A 22,612-nucleotide genomic window follows, 5' to 3' on the forward strand; every position below is an offset into this window, starting at 1 on the left:
GTTGGGGTAGGTTTTAGGACAGGGAAGGGTAGCTTTTAGGGTTTATGGCTGGGGTCAGGGTAGTTTTCAGGACAGGGCAGGGTAGGTTTTGGTCTTAAGGGGAGGCGGGGTGTTGGGGTATTTTTTAGGACATGGTGGGTAGTTTTTAGGACATGGTATGCTTTAGGGTTTAAGGCGGGTGAGGCGGTCAGAGGGGGTGTATCACATAACTATACATGGTGTTACCACATATACTTTTACTAAGCATGCTTTTACTACAAAATTTGTTATAAAGGCATGCGTGGTAAAGACGCAGTCATGGTTCTGACATGTTGTTAAGCCATGCGTGGTTCTGCCATGTGTGATTCTGTCATACAACATATGCATATGAATGCTATGACCAAGATGGCCATACCATGAACAGTCACACACGTGGCAGAAGATGTGGCAGACATATCCATGCCATGAATGTTCACACACATGGCTTAAGATGGTGGCAGACATATCCCTGCCATGAATGGGCACACATGGCAGAAGATGGTTGTAGACATATCGATGCCATGACTGGTCACACACATGGCAGAAGATGATGGCAGACATATCGATGCCATTAATGGTCACACATGGCAGACGATGGGGCAAACATATACATGCCATTAATGGACACACACATGCAGAAGATGGTGGGAGACATAACCCTGCCATGAGTGGTCACACACATGGCAGAAGATGGTGGCAGACATATCCATGCCATGAATGGACACACACATGCAGAATATGGTGGCAGGCATATCCCTGCCATGAATGGTCACACACATGGAGGAAGATGGTGGCAGACATATTCATGCCATGAATGGCCACACACATGGGAGAAGATGGTGGCAGACATATCCATGTCATGAATGGTCACACACATGGCAGAAGATGGTGGCAGTCATATTCATTCCTTCGGGTTGAACAATTTTAGGGGTGCCAACTGAGACCTTACAAATTGAAGGAAATCACGAATTACTCCAGGTAAATGTGCAGTTCTGAAAACATGTGCATTCCCACATGGATATAAACACAATTTTAGACTTTATCGAACCACCCAATGCAGCACACCAAATAGCAAATGAATGATGTTCTGAGATTGAAAAAGGAGACGAAACCTTTTTGCATATGTATGATATAGAATATTTGAGTTCATAAATAAACCACATTTACATACGTGGTTTTATTTGTCACTGCAAGCATTACTGAATGATTGGTGGGATAGATGAGCCCACATTTCATGAATAATGCATGCATGTACAACCATTTCATCATTGCTGCAACCTATTTATCACACCTACTGATGTGTGCAGAACAAATAAAAATGTAGTATCTAAAATCCACATTTACCTTGTTCACCTATGAAGGAGTAGTTGCAATTGCCATGATTTAAAGAGACAACATTTTAAGCAAAGGGTAACTAACCTTGTTTGAGGCATTTAAATTAAATTTTCAATGAATAAAATGCGTTTTCCAAGTGTTCTTGTTAAAGGTGACATGGCTTTGCTAATCTACTTAACAGTAGACCTGGGAGAAATTGTAAATTATGCCTGCATAATTGGCATAATTTTGGAAAACTGCATATTGAAATTTATGTTTAGTTACCAAGATTACCCCATGTCGCATAATAAGACGTCTCTTCGGGGAGAATTTATAGTGCAAGATGCAGCAGAGGCTGGTGTCAGGGAAAAGTACCTGCTGCTCGCCATTCACCGCTCTTATGCTGTGCACAGGCTGAGGCTCCTAGACTCCCCTACGGCCAATCCAGGTGCTGCTCTCATGCAGGTAAAACCCATGAGAGCAGCTTGGTTTTGCCCTCCATCAGGGACTGGGAGCTGTGCCTGCTGTTGTTCTCCATCCAGAAATGCAGCTGGGTTGGAGAGATGTCAATGCGCATGTCGGTTTGGCCGTTCTAAGACGGCCGACCAAACCGACATGCGCACTACCAGCAGTGTCCAACACTCCTCCACCATTCCTCCTATGGCCCTACCCCAAGACTCGGCTCCTAACAAAAAAAATGATAATAAACATGTTATTAATCATTTTAATTTTCGTTTGCCTCTGCTGGCAGGGAGGTGACGCTCCTCCACCATAACGGAAGGGCCACCGCTGGCAATATGTAAAGTTCGGGTAATTTTTTAGTGTAAGAATCAGTGTTTAGAATGTGAGCAGCCGTGCCTTTAAAGCGAGAGGTCAAGAAACATTTCATATAGGTTTTTCACCTGGGAGGACTTTTCTTCCAATTCTTGAGAGTAAAACTATAAATCCAAATGCGAAGGACAGTGTTTTGAACATGAGCGACTGGAAATCAACTTGAAATTATATTTTCAAGTTGAATTTTTATCCGAATAGACCGTTTATGCAATGTTTTGGGTGAGAGAGGCATTTTGCATAATTATGCATAATTTCACACACTTTTTCAGTAATTTTATGTAATTATGCTATAGCAAATTATGGGAGTTTCGGACACTTACAAGTTCTTTCAAAAAGCAGATTGCCCCCGGGGATAGTGCATGGAGGCCAAAGATGAGAGGGTGTTTTTGAGTCCTGGTCAGGTGTCCTGTCCCGCGCTCCTGCCCACAAGGCTGCCTTCTCTCTCAGCCTTTGGCAGGTCAGGCCAGGATTAGCAAGAGTGTAACATGATTTATTGTTGGGCGTCAGAAACATGCCCAGAGCAACAAACAGGAGAAGGCTCTGGCTGAAGAACAAGAAAGGACATTATGCAGTTGTACATCACGGACAGTACTCTAAGAATGATCTGTTTTACGTCTGTACTGTGCAGTGCACATCTCCACACAGGGCGTTCTCGCCACGAGATGAGAGACACCTTGACCTGTCAGTGGCTAACAAAACTTGAGATGGACCCCCTGCGCAGTACATAGAGGGGGACCCACTCCGGGCTCACGCGGGAGTTCTCAGACCAGAGTAATGTACTGAGGCGGCCCCCTGGAACTCGGGGATCCCCCGCACCCCGGGGGCTGCGGGGACCTGTGTTATGCCACTTATAACTGTGGGGGTCTGGCGCCTTGACACATGCGCTTCAAGACACTGGGGGTTCATAGACCAGTTCTCACATTCTGTTCCATTTTGCTGAATGGAAACTGATAAAGGCTCGACAGATTTATTCTCATTTGTGCAGATCTGCAAATCCACCCAGAATTTACGCAACTCCATCAGCAGCTCCATTCTGGTGCACTGTCCCACCTCTGTAATACACCCACACCTGACATTCCTCATCTCCATGTCACCGTACTCCACCGTGTGTAGCTCCTCCATCCACACCAAGAGCCGTCAGTAAGGACCTGGGCCCTGCCATTGCAATTTGTGTAACTTTCGGTGTTTGTTCTATTTTGTTTTTAGAGGTGTGTTTTCGAAACCAAACTATATACTCTCTTTTTATCTTAAAAACCGTTTAGGGCTCGATTCCCTAAGCTATTTGTATGCATATTTCGGATCTACGTGCACAAGTAACATTTTTTACGAGTGCAAAGTTACTTTTACAATTCACAAAAGGCTGCCTTGGCCTAGTGAAAGGATTTTTGTCAAGAATATTAACGAGTGAGTAAGTATACTCTAGAGGATTCAGAGTAGGTGTAACAGAGCAGGAATGCCCTTGAGGTTTGTGCACACCCACAAACTTACACTCGCATGAGTGTTCACAAACACCTCTCGGAAGCATAACCACACAGGGAAAGGTTGGAATCCTTCCACAGAAGTGGTAAGCAACTACCCAGAATTGTTGAGATGAAGGGCAAAGAATCCTCCACGGTGAAAGGTACTGGCACCAAAGTGAAAGAAAAAGGTTAGTAAGTGCATTTGCTAACACTTTTTTGCACGAAAACAAATACCAATGAACTCGTACTCATGCAAAATTGAATTCACAAACGCATTCCACGTCACCTGCAATGGCTACAGTTTTCTAGGCATAGCGAGATTTGATGTCCCCCTCACGCCACTTTCCAATGCAGGCAGTCGTAGTCAGAGGTCTGCTTCTCAAGTATATTTGCTGCCACTCGAGTAGATATTCTACTCGAGCTGCAGCAAAATCAACTTGAATGGCCGCGCACTCTTGTGCACTGGATGGTGCAGTTTGCATTGATTTTCCAGCGATGCTTGCGCTACTGGCCGAGATTGCAGCACGAATAGTACAACATGCATATCTGGAACTCTGTGGAATCTTGTAGAGTTTTATGTAACTTTGTGGAATTCCGCGAAGTGAAACTCAGTGAGTTCAGCCCATCCCGACTTTAGAGCACTCATAAAAGAATAACATGGTCACGTCTGATAAAGCATGTCACGCGCTTTATGTCACCCCATCATGAGCAATTCGAATTGTACATTACATCAGCCTTAAGAGTATATAGCTCATCAGTGCAATCTCTTCATTCATTAATTAGTGTGCCATCAAGTATGCCCACCAGCTTAGCTGTAGTTGCAGACATCTGTATACTTATAAAGAACTATTAAATTGACATGTATCGTGCAAAAGACTGAATACTGATAACGGTCCGAATTTAGGAAGTAATGAAGATCTTCAATAAGTTGCTGATTTGTTCTTCTGTGTTGTGTGTGCATGCCAGGAGGAGAGTTGGTGCATGCAGAGATGGCCTTGCTCAACATGTTTCCAGTCTGTAGTCACCTCCTTACAATTCATTTTTTATGTCACAGCAACAGAAAATTCACTACTGCCCCATCTCTCTCCATCAGCTCACTCTGTAGACTTATATCAGCATCAAGTCAACTGCACCCAGGGGCGTAACTTGGTCATTAAGACAGGGGTGGGGTGACCTTCAGATTTCCCAACAGTCAGACTGGGACATCTTGGTAAAATTAATTATATGATAACCAGGACATGAGGGGGGCATAAAGGACAGAGGAAAGAGAGAGGAGGGCGGATTGTTAGGGTCACTTAAAACACAAAGTTTTTCAAACAAATCAACATTTTAAGGCCTTCAAAACAGAGAGGAGAGTGTGTGTGTGTGTTTCTTTTTGTCCATGTGTGCATGTAATTCCAGGTGAAATCCTAAAGATACTTCATCATACCCGACTGAAAGCACTTGTACCCAACTACTTACTACAGAATACATTTTTTGAGGGGGGGGTAACACCCCAAACATCCCTCCCCACGAAGCTACACCCCTGCATGCACCAGCTACAAAGTGAATCTCTAGAATAGTTAACTGAGTACCTAGAAGAGGCGCTCACCATGTAAGACACCAAACCAGTCTCATTGCTTAAAAGTAGTGGAATGCTTGAGTGAAAAGGCCTGGACAGTGGTGTTGCCTGTCTTTGCCCCATGACTTTGAAACTCTCTCCCCAGCACCCTTTCCTGAAGTTTCCTTTCTTCCCCTTGAGGCATGAGTTAAAGACTCATCACATTTCCTTAACCCCTCACAGTTCTTATAAAGTTCGCCCCGTCCTCCACTCCTACGCCTGAGATCCAACTGCTTGTAAGCATCCATCCTCCATCTTTCCCTTACTGTCAGTGCTTTTGGTTTCTCAGTTGGATTTACACCATCCCTGCCTCCCCCAGGAAGGCCTTTACTCAACAAGTAACTGTAAGTGAACAAGCTTCTAGTGTTCCATTAGCAGGCCAATCAATTATCATTTGTAAGCAGGAAATGATTATTTTAGAGGGCACTTCTATGATTTGTGAAAAGTTTGTAAAGGAATTTGTTATATGTTGTGTTTCTGTTGGCTCACTTCCAGCTCGCAGACTTTGGGCTGTCGACCATCTACAATAAGGACCAAGTCCTTGAGACCTTCTGCGGAAGCCCGCTGTATGCCTCTCCGGAAATCGTGAATGGTCTGCCTTACCAAGGACCGGAGGTGAGCGGTGTAAGGTGATTGACTGGGTGTTCCAGGGATGCAGAGGACACACATGCTTAGCAGCCACAAACCACAACTGATTGAAGCAACGTACATTTTGAATCTTTCGAGAAGAAACTTGCATATCTGTGCAGGCCAGGCGCATCCCTGAATCTTACAAAGCAGTGATTGCCAGAAAGTACATGCTTGCATTTTACAACGGATTATTTGATTTAAAGGTGCAGATAAATGTCCCAGAGCTCTTCAAACTCATGAATGTCCTTTCCAGGTGGATTGACCTTCTGTGTAAGAATAGCTCCTTCAGACCTCTACCACTTACATCAGTGATCAGTGGGTAGGACACAGCAGCCAAAGTCCGTCATATCCTGTTTATAGGTTGACCCCCTCAGTTTCACACAACACTCCCTCATTCTTCTGTCCTGAATATGTCAGTCCGAAGTGGCAAAATCAGTACCAGGAGCACAGGGGCAGCTCGGCCTTGCAGACGTCCGTAGGAGCTCCATTGTCCTTGTTTTCTGTCAGTGTTTTATTACACTAATAGTGAATAATATATTATTCACTATAAATGTAATAAAGAATGGAGTACAGTTAGCTGGAATATGACCATCACTGGCAGCTGAGGTAAGTAAACATACTTTTAAATGTATGGTGTGTGCGTGCTTTCGGGTGAGAGTCTGTTTATCTGAGAGTGTGTGTGAATGTGTAAAATTGTGTGGGCCATACTTACAAGGCCCTGTGGCACATGGCAGCACAGATAATAAAGATATTTCTCCCTGTTGCGTCAGTCTTATGCCACACCTGGGGTGGTGTAGATTTTTGACACATTCCCAGGTTTACAAAACTTTGTAAATCTGGGAATGCATCAAAATCTATGGATGTTGCGTGGTAACACCCACGGAAATGGTTCCCTGACACAAAGTAAGGCAACACAGCGACTTGTGTTGCGTTGCCTTACTCCATATCTACAAGGCCATGTAAAGCGACGCATGCGTTCGAGCGTGGTCTTGTAGATATGGCTCAGCAGCCTGCACCGTCACCTTGTCAAAAAAATGACGCAGCGATGGCAAAAGCTCCTTATAAATATGGGCCTGTGTGTATAAGCATGTATATGAGTAAAAGTAAAGATCAAATGACACATGATGTCACTTCCCTTACCCCTGCCATACGCTGCATTTACAAGGCCATAATAATACCTTTGTCACAAGCCCTTTTATTCTCTATATTTTTTTTTTTTTTAGCAACACGAACAATCAGTTCACGTGTTATGTCCCTACAAGGGCTCTTTCCTCCAATACTGCAAACCTTTTGTTTCTTACAAGTCTCAGGAGGTTTAGGGAGGACTCACTTTCACTGCGATAACTGCTAAAGAATGGAACATTTTATCTCATGACAGCTGTTCCCCCAAATGCCTATCCAGGATCTGAAACCTGTCAAAAACTCATCTTTTCATTTGCTCTTAAAAATTCTCCCACATTCCTAGTAACACTGGGACACCCTTTTCTGAGGTAATGACACGCGTTAATTAATGAATCCATTTGTTTATTCTCCTTTCCTTTTCTATAACTATTGAAAGACGACCCTCATAGATAGACACTCCCAGTAACTAACACCAGTACCTCTGCACTGCAGTCAGCTTCCTTTCTAGACACCTTACTAAAACAGCTCTCCTTACAGTCTCGAACTTCGAAAGTACTATTCAACTCATCAGTGCTTAATTTGTTAATAAAAAGGTGCCGGTGCCCAAAGCCCTCCTCAAATACGCAGCTGCTGCAATTAAATGTGCGAGCACGGAATACTCAGGCAGCGTAATCCTGAAGCCACCTCGGACCTCTTTAATCCATTTACAGCCACTCCCTGCCCCTCCAGCTCACTCTTGCAGCTTTCTACTTTCAACATTTGTGACGCTTTTTCGTTTTTCTCTTCATCCGTCTTTCCCATATGTGTCTTTTGCTCGCAGCAAATGCTTGAGGCAGAAGAACAAGCACCGGCCCGCAAAAATAAGTGCCGGTGCTCAGCACCGGAAACAACAAGCACAAATTAAGCACTGCAACTCATCCTTCTGCTCCATCAACATCCTCTGTGATCTCCCCACCACACTTCACTCTGTTGCTCACAACCTACTCTTGGCAGATATGTGAAGCTGCAGAGTCCTGTTCCCTTGGTCTCATGGTTCTCCTGCTACGTCATTGGTTAATGATGCTCCTTCTGCAGGAGCTCATGTGGGTCCGGTGCAGGCATCGCACCCTGAACCCACAGTGCGCACCCTAAGGCCATGCAAAGAGGGTCCAATAAGCAGAGACTAGGTCAATGCCTGGGTCCAGAGAATAATAAGTAGAGCCCAAGACCATCTCCAACTTGTGTACAGGGCGTGGTGCACACTGGGCTCTGTTGACTTGAGGTGTTGACAGCGAGGCTGGGCCCTGGTCCAGCCAGGGCCCCTAAGTATCATGGTTAACACAATTATGCATGCTAAGACTGTTGTCATGAGCTGTGTATTCTGTGGGGGGCGAGGGGGCTTTATTGGGTTGCTCACCAGGTCTGACGAATTCCAGTGGTCGTTTATTTTTGGGTAATATCCATAATTTCCCTTCAATTTACGTTTTTGTAGGAGAATTTCAATTGTTTGACTTTATTTGTGCTCTGTGTTCTTAACCATAACTCTCAGTCAGCACAGAGTTTTTTCATTAAATATATATGTAACAAAAATATTTGTACCTGTCTCTTGAAGTCTCCCAGAAGCAACAGGTATGAGCTCCCTACGTCCTGTTGAGAGCACCAGCAATACCCACAGTTACATGTGTGGCATTCCCATCATGTTACACCTGCATGTCTGAATCAGCTGTTATTGAGAGCAACAACATTCCTTCTAGATTTCATTCATCAAAAACATTCATAACGTCAAATGATAGTCAATTAATGCAATAAAAACACAAATAAGTGTAAATATCAATGTAGGAATGTATACAGTAATATTTCATGTACAAACAATCATGGAAAAGCTCAAACGACATTCAAAAGGATCTACAACAAACAGCCATGGTGCTCTGTGAAATAAAGTGATCACACAGTGCAAGTGGGTGCCGTGATAAAGAACAGCGATACCGTGATCACAGGTGGGCAGTCAGTGGACTGCTCGGTTACAGAGTGAATACGTTCAAATAACTGAATATAATAAGAATATAATCCATTATTTTTTCATTGTCTCCTAAATGACTAGTTTCTTGGTAAAGTGTCTTTATGCCGCTATTGTCGTTTTGACCCTTAGGGAAATCTATGGGTCATCATCAGGGCAGAAAACAATTTGAGGAGCTATGGTAGATCCCAAATTCACTTGAAGAAGAATGTCCAAAAGAAAGAATCAGCAATAAATCATTGTGGAGTACTGAAAAAGCACTATTTGGAATAGGCAGCTGGCGGAGGCTCCAGTAAATGAGTACGGGAAATAGTGGCTGAATAGTGGCAGTCAGTTACCCAAAGATGTAGCTGTGCTGGAGGAAATTGAACATTCGGTCCACTAGCAGGGCGGGGGAGAATGAATCTCGACATGAGCTCCTCTCCTTGGAAGAGTGAGAGACTGAATCTTCCTGGCATTGGACCAAGCAGGATTGAATCAGCTGTCATCATTGCACAAAACATTGGAGAAAACCCTGGCACATAAGTTTCAGTGTGTTGTGAGTATGTATGATGGAACCTTTTGGGATCCTGAAAGACTCCGTAGTATGATGACGTAAGTTTAAGAATGTGGTGAAGTGAATGCATGTTTAGAGTATGGAGTTTGCGGGCACACGCTGAAGAATAATGACGTGTAATATATAGCTCCGTGTGTGGCGTAGTCATTGGCAGATACCCAGGCTGGGGAGGATGCTACAATAAGTACAGGACAGGAAACTCAACTTTAATCGCTTAACCAAACATCTTTATTTTGACATTTGTAAATCTCCATTTGTCAATGCAGAACATTTTGTGGTTCTAGTAAAAGGCTTTTGTTAAACCTTTTGGCCATGCTGGTACTAACACCGTTCTATAAATACCTGGTTAGATCACAAAGGTCTGGGTAGCTGCACACTGCAATTAATAACTAAGGAAATAGGCAGAAAAAAACATCTTCAGTATAACTGATAACCATGGCCGCATGTCCTTTGAATCATAATTGAACAGACCTGGGATTTTCCATATACCTGTACACTTCTTTATTACATTATGTTGTGATCTTCTCACTGTCTTCAATTCTGCTTTTCAGGTGGACTGTTGGGCTCTGGGAGTTCTTTTGTATGCACTGGTGTATGGTAGCATGCCTTTTGACAACAGCAACTACAGAACACTGGCAGAGCAGATCAGCACCGGCGAATACAGGAAGCCTCCACATCTGTCAGGTATAAGCACGGTCCCTCTTGTAAACAGCACTGGCAATGCCCATAGTGTATTAAATGTCTTCATTGTGGAATCATCTCCTTTCTCCTAGCATTTCTCTTCCTCATCACAGTCCTTTCATGAAGTGGTCCACACATCAATGCAGGTCTGTCTGAAGTCCAGCAGGTTTAGGCCCTCTTCTGTCCACATGAGAACGGATGCAGAATCCAGTAATAACTAAACCGATTAGAAAATGATAGGTTGGAGTCCCCCAGATTTTTTTAAAAGTCTATTACAAGGAAGAGTAAGATTAGGGGCAATAGAAAATGCAAAGTAAGTAAATCATTATCCCTTTCCCCAGGCATTGGAGAAGTCCTTACATTCATGTAGTAGTTTCCAAGCGGTAAAGAGGCTCTTATCCACAATTACTGAGTCAGCAACTTTAATGCATCACCCAGGAATAATTTTATAAAGATCAATGATGCCAGAATCGCAGAGGCAAATTCTGACCCATTTCGATCCCAAAGAAGAAAGTCTAAGAAGAGGGCCCCTGCCACTTACCTGCATACGCCCATGCTAGAAGCTCTTCTCACTTTGCTCTAACACACCAGCATCCTTGTGGTGGACCTCCCTTAGATTGGAGCAACTCTAACTGGGATTGTGAGTACTTTGTGCTTAGGCTGATGCAAACCTCTGCTGAGTTCAAGTGCAACAGCAGACAGCGCCAATCCTAGCTGAGATGCCTCAAATTCCACAAACAGGCTTCATTCAACAGCGGTTCTGAGTAAATGTCTTGTCCACTCATTTAATATTCAGTCGATGAATCAATAAGCTCTTCGACAGGAGATAAGGGATCAGGGAAAATTATAGGTAGAAGGATTTCCTGGTTTACTTGAAAACTGATGACCATTTTAGACAAGAGAACGGGATTCGCTAATGGTGGCCTTGGCTAGTGACATGACCGGTAGGATGTATGATGCCACTCAGCAGAGGTCCCTGCGTTTGAAATCTGGTGGAATCCAGGCGAATGGGTGCCTAATGTCTACCAAAACCAGCCCACCTTGTGAAGGGAAACCAAAGGCCTCTCTAGTGCTTTGTTGTCCATACTGCCTGACATATGTGTGAACTGCAATAGGACCCAGAGGAATGTGCAGCTAAAATGGCACCTTCTAGGTCCAGAGTTTATCAAAACTATCTGAAGCACCACTGTGCATCCGGGTGTGGACCACAAGCAGAATTGTAACCGAGCTCGGCAGAAGAGGCGCTCCTGTGGAAGCATTGAATACAATGAGCAGCATGCCAAGATCCCCTGAGTGGCCCAGGTGACCTGTGAGACCACAGAAGATGTGCAGTGGCGAAACAAGGAGATCAGAGGAAAGGAGCAATGGCAGAGGCTCCCTCCACTCCAGCGGCAACCCTCAAGCAGAGCATAAGACCCATCCTTCCTCCCTTCTGAGGGGTGACTCCGCTGGAGTGATAGCAGGACAAGCCACACAGGGAAGCCTGCAAGAGGCAGGGGGTGTCACGCTTCCAAAGGACTGAGTGAGTCTGGGTCTTTGGGCTGTGCCAGTGGTGCAACAATAGCTCCTGTAGCCTCCCAGTGCAAGGGGGGCCTTGAGCTCCAGGGGACCCTCTCCAGCGCTGTGCACAAGTGGCGGGTCCACGGCCTGAGAACTGCTGGCTGGATACGGAGCGTAGGGGGCCCCCTCCATGTATTTTGCAGGAGGGGCTCACGTTTCAGTACGCCACTGGCTGTGCTTGGTCAGCGGACTCAGAGGAGGAGATGCAGGGGTACACCCCCCCCCCCCCCCACCCACCTCTCCGCCAGCAAACTGAGACCAGTAAATATGTAAAATGAGTGATCAACAGGCTTCAGTAAAGGAAATGGCATGGGCAGCCTCACTAATTGCCAGGTCAACCTCAGGTGAACAATGCCACACCAGGATCGAGGACAGATGGGAAACCATGATGTGCAGGAAGGAAAAAGCAAAGAAGGATCAAAAAGAAATCAAGAACCAGGAACAACATCATCACCGACTTCAGGATTGCCCCTTCTTTCCTGATTTTGATGAAAAAAGATGAAGACACACCGTTTCAAAGAGCATTGCCCTCCCCAGGCCAGTGGTACTTATCTGTTTATCTACCTCACTGTAAATGGGATCTTGCTCCACGTCTTCCAAGCTAGGTTCATGCTATGCAAGTATCAACAAATACATGTCAGTTGTCCAGGGAGTAGCCAGGACATTAAAATGCACCCACTTCTCACCAAAGCTGTGATGACACCAAGCTAGCAAATCCCGAACCTCCCAAAAAGAGTCTCCTTGTCTCTTTCATCCAAGCATCTATCCATTCACTCTTCCATCCAAATGCGGCTATCTGCTATTCCATCTTCACATTCTGTCATCCATTCAGTGGCGTAACAATAGTCCCTGCAGCCCCTACGGTGCAGGAGGGCCCCCGAGCACCAGAGGGCACCCTCTGGCACTGTGCATGAGTAGCCTGCCACTGGTCTGAGAGCTCCTGTGTGGGTCTGGAACATAGGGGGCTCCCTTCATGTGTTTGGCAAGAGGGGGCCTTCAAGTTTCATTACGCCACTGCATCAATTCATTCTTCCATACATCATCCAATCTTTCCCCATTCCGTCCATCAGTCATTCACAAATTCCCCCATCAATGCATGCATCAGTCCATACATCCATCCACCCTTACATTCATCCTTTGAGTTATCCATACATCAATAAAGGAATCCATCCATCCGTCCTCACACACTCTCGGATTTCCCTTTATGCTGCCATCCTTTAACCGGTCTATGCACCGATCCATTTACTCATCCTTTCACCCACTCATTCATCCACCCAGACATCCATTCACCTTTCCTATTCCCTTCTTACCTTTCACTCTTCCTTCTTTTCACCCTTCCTTCCATTCATGATCATGCATGAGCTTTTGTCTGCTGAGTTGCATACAGAAGAGGCCCATAAATAACCTCGCCCCGCTGTAGCTGCTAAGGCAAGGCAGGGAGAGGGAGGTAGTTCCAACCCCTGTCATTTGTAGCACGCCAAAAGGTGAATTGGGGATAAAACACACCAGTAACATAGATGGCTCATTGGTGGCTAAGGAAAATTGATTTTGTTTTGGAAAATGCTAGGATTTGAGCCCAATAACTTAAACGTTCAACTCAAGAGGAGAATCTGCTTTATTGACTGATAAGACCTCAGAGGAGGTGAATTGAGTTGAAGCACTTAAGAAGAGCACTACACGAAGCGCATGTTTTGGCGCCGTTCAGCTTATTGGTTGCTACCGTCAGGTCAGATCCAGGGAATTTAAGAAAGAAGGTTATCCTTAAAAGCAGGTCTGAAATGTTTTGAGAAAGGAAAACAACTGGGGGCTCGGTCGAGCTGATGGATCATCAGCGCGAGGAGATGTAGCTAGAAATGCCCTCACTACAGCTGGTCATATAATACCAGACAACCTGTGTCCAAGCCTCACAGTGGGCAGGGTTTCACTGGCCCAAAATGGTAAAGGGGCACTGGCTGAATTTATGAGAGGATTTCATCAACCAGCACTTCCAGGAGTGCCTGGCTTGAAACCTGCACAAGTCAAGAAAGCAGGAAAGTTATATTGGACACCCTGTGACTTGATTCTACCAGATATTTTCACTGCCTCATAATTATAAGAGGACATCTGAGGATTTTTTGAGAGGACCTTACCATCTCAACACCCCACACAGTGCAGTGCTCCTAGTGTCTGATCTTAAGGGTGTCCAGACAGTCCTTCCTATGTAACCTGTGATTGAGTGGAAGGTCATTCCTCTGTCACATTGCACTTGCCCCACAAAGGAAAGGGAAACCACGTCCTCAAAATGGTAATAATGGGTGCCTGGGGAAGCATGCCTGAACCATGTGATTACGGCACCTATAGTTCCTGCTGGACACCTAGCAGACAATATCCACAAATCTTGGTGTCAGATTGGACCAAACCATAACCATGAAAGAGCAGGCTCTACCTACTGCTGGCACCTGCTTCCATAATGATCCCGTGCCCCTTGAAAGGGTATGTCCAATTCCAGAGGGCAGCATGCATGGTACCTTTGCAGAGTACCGGCCACCAAAGCTTCTACTGTTTCGCCATCAGTTGTAGGTGTACAGTGGGCATGGAGGCCCAGCACCTGCATTGGAGATGACGTCTGTACCTGCAATAATCTCCACGGTGGTGCACTGTGGTCCCTCCCAAAGGACACCCTGGGGATTACAGAAATGATGCACAACCTCCAAGATGGCACACACAAACCTATTCCCTCAAAAGCCATTTGCATATTTTTGTGCATCTGTAAGATGACGCATGGCAAGGGCACGCCTGTTTTATAGATGGAAATAATCTCCATTTCAAATGAACAAATGTCCATGAAGCTTCCTGTAGGTTCCATTTTGTCACCCTCACAAAGCGTGCTACAAAAAGTCCCACAGAGGTGATTGATACAATTTCGTAAAAACCACAATTGCCCAGGAATGCTAAGAATGGCTGCGGATTTGTCACTTGGCTCCATTGCAACTTTGTTAAAATGATCTCGTCAGCACATAAAATCCAGTTCTGCTGAGAAAGTAAATGCCAAATCAGGCCAACAGAAGTTTGCATCTGAATCAGTCAATCAATCAACAAATCAAGATTTATAAATCACAGCTAATCACCTTATAGGGTATCCAGGCGCCTGCAGGTCCCGGTGGCTTATTCGAACAGCCGGGTCTTGAGAGCCATTCGGAATTCTGGAAGTGAGGTGATGGTCCGGAGGTGCGTGGGGAGGTTGTTCCAGGTTTTTGCTGTGTTGTGAGAGAGGGAGTACCCTCCACTTCTGCTTCGGTAGAAGCAGAGATTAAGGGCAAGTGAAAGGGAGGCAGAGTATAGTCTTCTCACAGGATGGTGGAAGTTCAGGGGGTGGTTATTGTTCACTGGTCCATGGTTGTCTAGAATCGTGTGCGTGTGGGTCAGCAACTTGAATTGGCATCACTCCTGTACAGGGAGCCAGTGCAGTTGCCTGAGGAGGTGTGTGATGTGGGTTTGTCTGGGAAGGTCCAGGATGAGTCTGATGGCGGTGTTCTGTGTGGTCTGAAGTTTCTGTAGGAGGTGTGCAGCAATTCCTACATAGAGGTTATTGCCGTAGTCCAGTCGGCTGGTGATGAGGGCCTGTGTCCCAGTGTGTCTGGTGTGTAGGGGTAGCCACTTCAAGATCTTACATAGCATGCACAAAGTGAGGAAGCAGGCAGAGGAGATGGCATTGAAACAGGATTACGTTCAGCTCAAAAATATCCCTGAATTATGTTTTTTACCTCCACACAAATTTTACCAGGTAATACCTGGCAGCATCTGTGCATTGAAAAGCCACAATATTCTCTGTGGTTTGGCAAGGAGAAAGAGGTGTGTCGTTACCTGTTATTCCATGGTTAGAGGTGCAAAAACTCAGAATGGGGACATCATATTAGCCTGTAGTACAGGTATTTACTGGGCCCGAAAGGACTTATTTTTACAAATAACACACCTTTCATCATAAGAGCAAAAGAAGGCACTTTGGAGCGGTTCATATTTATGAAATATTTAAATATATAAATATTTAAAAGGGAAACCTTCAGCTTTAACTGTGTATTGTTTGGCCGCAATCTGATTTCCGAGTTCTCTCTGATATTCAAGTCATTTTTCTAAAACCAAATGGTCCTACCAGGAGTATTCTTGAATTTTTATATTTTTAATGCAAGTAATTAAGGGCCAGATGTACCAAAGGATTTTACCCATTCTGTGTCTATGAGAAAAAGCTTTCGTACATATGGCCCTAAGTGTGTCTGCTCTTATATTGTGATGCAGTTTCTTGAAGCATTGTGAGCTACACTATATACAACACCTGAGATATGAATGACAACAAACATGAAAACTACAATGGGAATAAAGAATGCTATAATGTCTGCAGGTGGGGTGGGTTTGATACATTTTACATTATGCAAGAGAAAGGACTACTCACTGGTATGGGTGGGCAAAGTTGCAAAGTTTTTCCTCTGCATAATGATTTGTTTGCCCTTAAAATATTTAATTGTGCTAAAACAAATTCAACTATTGTAGGGTTTTCAGAAAAAAAAAGTCTCAATAAAAATTCATTTTTAATAGGAGAATTCTCTCACAAGAAAGTTTGTAAACGCCTACATCCTGCAGGCAAAATATACATTTCGGCCACCTGTACAAAGTAGAAGACTCAGGGGGTATATTTACTAAGATTCTACACCGTATTTGCTTCACAAAAGTGATGCAAATCGATGCAAAATCTGTTTTACCTATTTACTTTCTAGCGCAAAACTTGTTGCGTGCTGGAAAGTACCCCTAAATGTGATGCAAAGCAGCGCAAAGCACTTTTTTGCGTTATTTAGCGCCAAGGGCTTGTTACATGGGTGGTGAATGGGCGTTCCCATGCAAGCATCCATGCCTTTTGATGCAAGTCTCTGTCTACAATCATTAGTAGACGGGGCTTTGAGCCAAAAGTTAATGCCATTTGAAAGCAGGCATTAAAAGGAGAAATGGTTTAATTTCTCCTTTCTTTTTTGACTTTGCATGCATGCTGCACTGTGCATCACACTTCCAACATAGGAAAGGTTTTAAAATGTGTATTTTGTACTGTAAGAGTACTGCTAGACACATGCACACACCCTTCCACAATGGTGCAAAGGTGTGTGCCTGGCACACGGCAGCTAAAATCAGCACCAGCGCTAGGGAGAGGGGAGGAGATAGACATATTTCTGTAAATAAGGCACTCTCCTCATGCAGCACAGTATGTTTTGCTGCTGCACTTGGCTGCCTATTTGGTAAATTTGGGCCGCAGTATTCAGGGGTTTGTCTTTTGCCTCAATTTACACTGCATGTCAAATCAAGTGCAAAACACTTTTGTCAACAAATGCCTGATCACTATGACTTTCCTTGCATGCAGATCTTGCAAACTGAACTTCAGAAATCGAAGTACAGATTTTTAACTAAAGACCTTCTTGTGTTTTTGTGCCAACAGGGGCTTGCGGGCTGATTGACTGGCTACTGACAGTGGACTCGCGGTACAGAGCGACCATCGAAGATGTTGCCAACCACTGGTGGGTGAACTGGGGCTTCGACTCCGTGGTGTGTGACTGCGACTTGGCACAGGAATGCCAATCCCCACTTCTGGCTCGGTACATTGACTGCCAGAACCTGTTGAGTTTTGAAGAGAGCGGCTTCGGTGGGGAGGCTAGAACCCATCAGGAGTGCAGCCTCCAAGCAGAGGAAACAAAGGAGTGTGAGGCCGGCCTCAGGAAATCCAAGAAGGAGAATGACATAAAGCATCCTCAGCAAGACAATGTCTCCAAGGCCACGAGCAAGAAGCCCAAAGGGATTCTCAAGAAGAGGAGTAGCTTTGACAGTGCCTTTTTTTCCTCCTTAAGCTTCTCAGAAAACGTGCCTTTGGCGTGTGATGCAGATGGGCAGGGGGAGCATACGCCTGCCATTCAACCAACAGACTCCATTGATAAAGCTACCATTTCTAGCAGGCAGCCGACAATGACCATGCCAAGAAAAGGGATCCTTAAAAAACACTATGAAAGGGAGTCAGGATACTCGTCATCTCCAGAGAGAGGTATATCCTCTGTGTGTCCATCGACTGTTGACCACAGCACAGAGCGCAAAGTGAAGTCTGAGAAGGGGCAGCAGAACAGAAGAGGCATCTTAAAGCGGAATGGAAGGTTTTCCACCAGTCTGGATCTCCCCGTTGACTGCTCCGCCCTCAAGTTGTCTGACTCGTTGAAGGACCTCATCCACTTTAGCGGCCGACCCTCTAGCATCATCAGTGATGACAGCTTCCTGTCCAGCGATTCCTTCGACCTTCTGGATATGACTGGTGAAGTCACGCGTCAGCTCTTTTCCCACAGCCACAATCAGGCTGCCGCTTACAGTTCGGCTTCTGAGGATGAGGAGGGAACAGGCGTGCCCAGGGTACACGCCAAAAGAGAGGCTGACAAGTCAAATCACGTCTTTCATGACCACAGCTTCCTCCAGGAGGAACACAGCGTTGCTAGTGCTGTATACACCCAGGCCAGAAAGATTTGTGACTGCATGAATGAGTGATAGGAGAAAAAATACGAATGTGAACACAAGGGCTCAGAAGACATATCAGGGACAATCTTTGAATTCAACTGAAATAGAAGACTTTGTAACATGCAATAGTCATTGAGACAAAACAGACTAGTCTTTGCACCAAAAAACATTCCACACCACGGATTTGCGTATTTTAGCATGGAATAGAGTTTTTGCTCAAAGGTACACAGTTTCACTTCTTGAACAAAATACTCCACATCAGTGTGGGCCTTGGGACGTTAAAAGTAGACAAGCCTGCCGGCTTATCTGAAAGAAACGTACCTTACACTACTGTATGCATGGACTGTATGTACACTGCTGGGAAAACAATGTTTCCAGGCAGGAAAGAATGTGAAGGGCGGTACTTGAAAATGCTAATTATTTAAGAAAATAAATAAAAATGTTTTCCAGTCATTATGGGGTATTTTGCAAATATATATACCAGAGTGGAATATTTGTTTTTGAGCCAAGAATAGCTGGTTAGTATAATATGGATCGCGCAATGAGTCCCACACTCTTTACACTGCACAGCCCAACTCTGTACCCCTTCTCGTCCCCTAACCATCATGAAGTATTTCAATAATCTGACTATAAAAACAGAAATAGCAATTATCTGCATGCTTAGAGTTGTCACAAATTCCGTGATCATTATCTCACAGCACAAGCGGCGAAGTGCACATTGAAACAGCAAGGATCAGCCAGGTTTTAATTTTCAGTTATTTTTTGTTTGCCAGATCTGGCGATCATGTTCTGTGCTTCACGGTTTCTCGTTTTAGAGACACAATGAAACAATCTCTGATAACTAAGGACATCCCTTTGACCCTTAGCCTGGGCTATGGCCAGTAATGTCCAGGAAGGGAAGTCATAAAAGCGCATTTACTGTAGAGAAAGCGATGAGAAAGAGTGTTTTTCTCAGAGTTGAGTCACAAATCATTTCCCACGCAGAGAAGGTGGAACTTACAGCACTCGGAATCTAACACTGATTCAAAGAGGCAGAAGGTACACTAAAACGAAGAGTTGTTACAATTACGGCACCTAGAATGTGTGTACCGAGGGGAGAGCCAGTAAAATGACCTTCGCAATAGAGGTGAACAGCGCTGTCTACCTTTAAACTTAAACCTGCAAGAATCAGACATAAGGCGTTACAGGAATCATAAGAAATAATTTGTTCGAAGCGTCCTCAGGCACACATAGTGCACCAGCTGCTTCAGCCATCAGAGGGCGCTGCACCGGAAGTGACGTTTGAAGGAGAGGAACCGAGGGGAAGGAAAGCAAATGTCATATTACCACATATCCTTGTTCACCGACTCCATCCTTCCTCCCATAGAAAGTCTTCTTTGCTTTGCATGACGTCAACGGATTGAGTCGGTTTGCTGCCAAGATCCTCTGCTATGTTTGAAGCCCTAGCACCTGGTGTCATTTGTGTGCAGCTAAATTGCAACAAAGGACACCATTTTGACTATGATGTGGCAAAGCAAACGCCTACGCAAACTGTGGAAAGTTGCTAAGTTTTCCATACATTGTGAAGGTGAAAAGCAACCAAATATGCACTCGTGGACACCCCAACCACGCACTATGGACTCACCATCCAACGTACATGTACCATACATCAACCATTCATTCATAATTCTCCATCACCACCCAGTCACCATGCAGTCACCATAGAGTCACAATACACCAACATTTCACCACCCACCGTTCAGTCACCATCCATGCAGAATATGGTCATCATTCAACATTTACCCTCTATTCGTCATTCTCCTCTACTAAACATTCATTCTCTTGTTACCATCCAATCATCACCCATCCATCCTACGTTCACGACACAATCACTAACTACTTACCATTCATTCACCTGGATCTAACCATCCACCCACCACCGAGTCACAATCCATGTAACATTGATGTACCAATTCTTTAACCACTGTCCCGTTTCTTAGCTGCTCAGTAGTCACCTCCGATTCCATTAATCATACGTTCTACATTTATTTACTGTCCAGTGACCATCAGTTCACAATTCACCATTCATTTGCCATTAACTCACACATATTTAGGCCCTTCCAAATGTCAGCACAAAATAACAGATGAGGCCCTCTGAAGAGGGTACCCCATTAAAGATGAGGTTTTCAGTGGCAAATAAAGTGCACAAAAGTGACCTCCCAATTGTTAGAATATCATTCTGAAGTCCATGGCAGGCATTAATAAATAACTGGACAGTGTTCAGGGGAGGTGGGGTCGGGGGGGCTTCAAGGACTTTACACAGCATCCCATATAGCTTCTCCAGAACTGGACACACTACAGACGAGGCCATCACACTTGGACCGCCACGGCCATGCGCAGTTTTTTCATTACAAATGTTACTATAAATATTACATTTATATTATCAATGATGTTATCAAAGATGTCATGAGTGCTGTAATTTGCGGGGTAGTTAGCAGCACATGGCAAGGGTGCGATTTATAGTTAACTTAGGGCACAAGTTATAGTTACTTGAGGTAACTGTAACTATAACTGGTGAATTTCTATGGTTTCATGCGTTTAAAATGTAATCCTACCTAAAACGACCCTGTAACTTTTGTTTTTTTTAAGTGAATTTCTATGTTTTTTTTTTTTAATTGCACCCTTTGTTTTTTTCCAGTGATTTTCTATGTTTTTTCTAACGTGTAGTAATTTTCATTACTCTACGTTAATCCAACCACTGCTGAGCACGGCCTTTGGCCGTGCACGGCAATGGTTGCCAACAGAGCCTGGCCAATGTCAACCCGCTATAAGCACTCAACCTTGCACCATGCAGCCAGACCCTGCAGCCAACACCCCTAACTACCCAACCCTCTGCTGTACACAGCTGTTTGGCTGTGCGAGGCAGGAATAGGCTGCAGACCCTCTTGGTGTGAGAATAGGTATGAGAGGGTGTATCTGGGGGTGAGAGTGGCAGTGAGAGTGTGTTTCTGGGTGTGAGAGTGCGTACATCAGTGTTTTAGTGAGTGCATCAGTATGTGTGTGGGTCTGTGAGTGGGTGCATGAGGGTGTCAGTGGGTCTGTGAGTGGGTGTGTGAGTCTAAGTGGGTCTGTGAGTGGGTGTGTAACTGTCTGAGTGGGTCTGTGAGTGGGTGTGTAACTGTCTGAGTGGGTCTGTGAGTGGGTCTGAGTGGGGCTGTTAGTGGGTGCACAAGGGCCTGAGTGGGTCTGTTAATGGGTGTGTAAGTGTGTGAGTGGGTGTGTGAGCGAGAGAAAGAGATTGAGAGGGAGAGAGATAGAGAGTTTTTTAGGCTTTGATGAATGATATACTTAGAATGAGATAGTTCTGCACAAATGGAAAAGAAAAATGTATTCGTCAATTAAAAAGAGTGAGATCACCTTTTAGTATGAACCTTAAACATTTGAATAAAAAAAAAAGAGGGAAACGACCAAGGGCACACCTCGATTTGAACCTTTAACGCTCAGTGCGAAGGTCTGCTAACTTCACACTTGAGCTATGTCATTTAAAAAAAATATATTTCTTTAGCCTTTTATGGGCTATCAGGGACAGTGGGATAAGCCTTAAGATCTACCCTGTGGTCCCTCACTATTTTTTTAACTTTTTTTAATACTAAGGGGCTCATTATGAACATGAAGGTCCAGACCGCCATGCTGGCGGTGGCGGAAATCACCGGCATGGCGGTCTGGACTGCCATATAATAAACAAATGAAGACCGCCACAGACGGCCCTCCGTCACCGCCAGGCTCCGCCAACAGGCAGCCTGACGATGGCGGATTACTTTATCCAACGCACGCAGCGCTGCCTCCCCGGATAAAAAACCCTTGTTCCTCCAGCCTTTCCATGGCGGTTTCCCCCGTCAGGGAAAGGCTGGCGGAAGGGGTGCTCCAGGGCCCAACTGGGGACCCCTGCACAGCCCATGCACTTGGCATGGGCAATGCAGGGCCCCCCGTGCACAGTCCCATTGCGCAGGTCACTGTCCGATTTACGGGCAGTCATATGCGCGACGGGTGCTGTTGCACCTGCCGCACTGCGGCATTGACGAAGGCTCCATGTGGAGCCATAGGCAATGTCCTGGCCCAGCATTCCGCCAGCCCAGTGGAAAGTTTATTATAGGGCCGGCGGGGTCTTCTACGGGCTAGCGGTCTGTGTTTAGACCGCCAGCATGAACACAGTGGGGAATCCCGCTGTGTTCAAAATGACCCCCTAAGTCTTTTACGGGCTATCTGGGACCACGTGCAGGGAACAGAGATGAAAACTCTGCTTTGTGACAGCGGGACCTGTTTGACAGGTCCTGCTGTCAAAAATCGGAGTG

At 45.1% G+C, this 22,612-nt stretch overlaps 1 protein-coding gene across 1 annotated transcript in view; it reads left to right on the forward strand.

The window, feature by feature from the left end:
• Nucleotides 1-18,734, forward strand: part of LOC138258870 (NUAK family SNF1-like kinase 1) — a 133,111-nt gene extending 114,377 nt beyond the window's left edge. Inside the window, exons 5-7 of the mRNA XM_069206167.1 lie at nt 5,722-5,841; nt 10,082-10,214; nt 17,227-18,734. Coding sequence (XP_069062268.1) covers nt 5,722-5,841; nt 10,082-10,214; nt 17,227-18,311 — 1,338 coding nt within the window. The 3' untranslated portion in view covers nt 18,312-18,734. The remainder of the gene's footprint in view (nt 1-5,721; nt 5,842-10,081; nt 10,215-17,226) is intronic.
• Nucleotides 18,735-22,612: the final 3,878 nt, after the last annotated feature.

This window comes from Pleurodeles waltl, chromosome 9, assembly GCF_031143425.1.
Source record: "Pleurodeles waltl isolate 20211129_DDA chromosome 9, aPleWal1.hap1.20221129, whole genome shotgun sequence".
NCBI lineage: Eukaryota > Metazoa > Chordata > Amphibia > Caudata > Salamandridae > Pleurodeles > Pleurodeles waltl.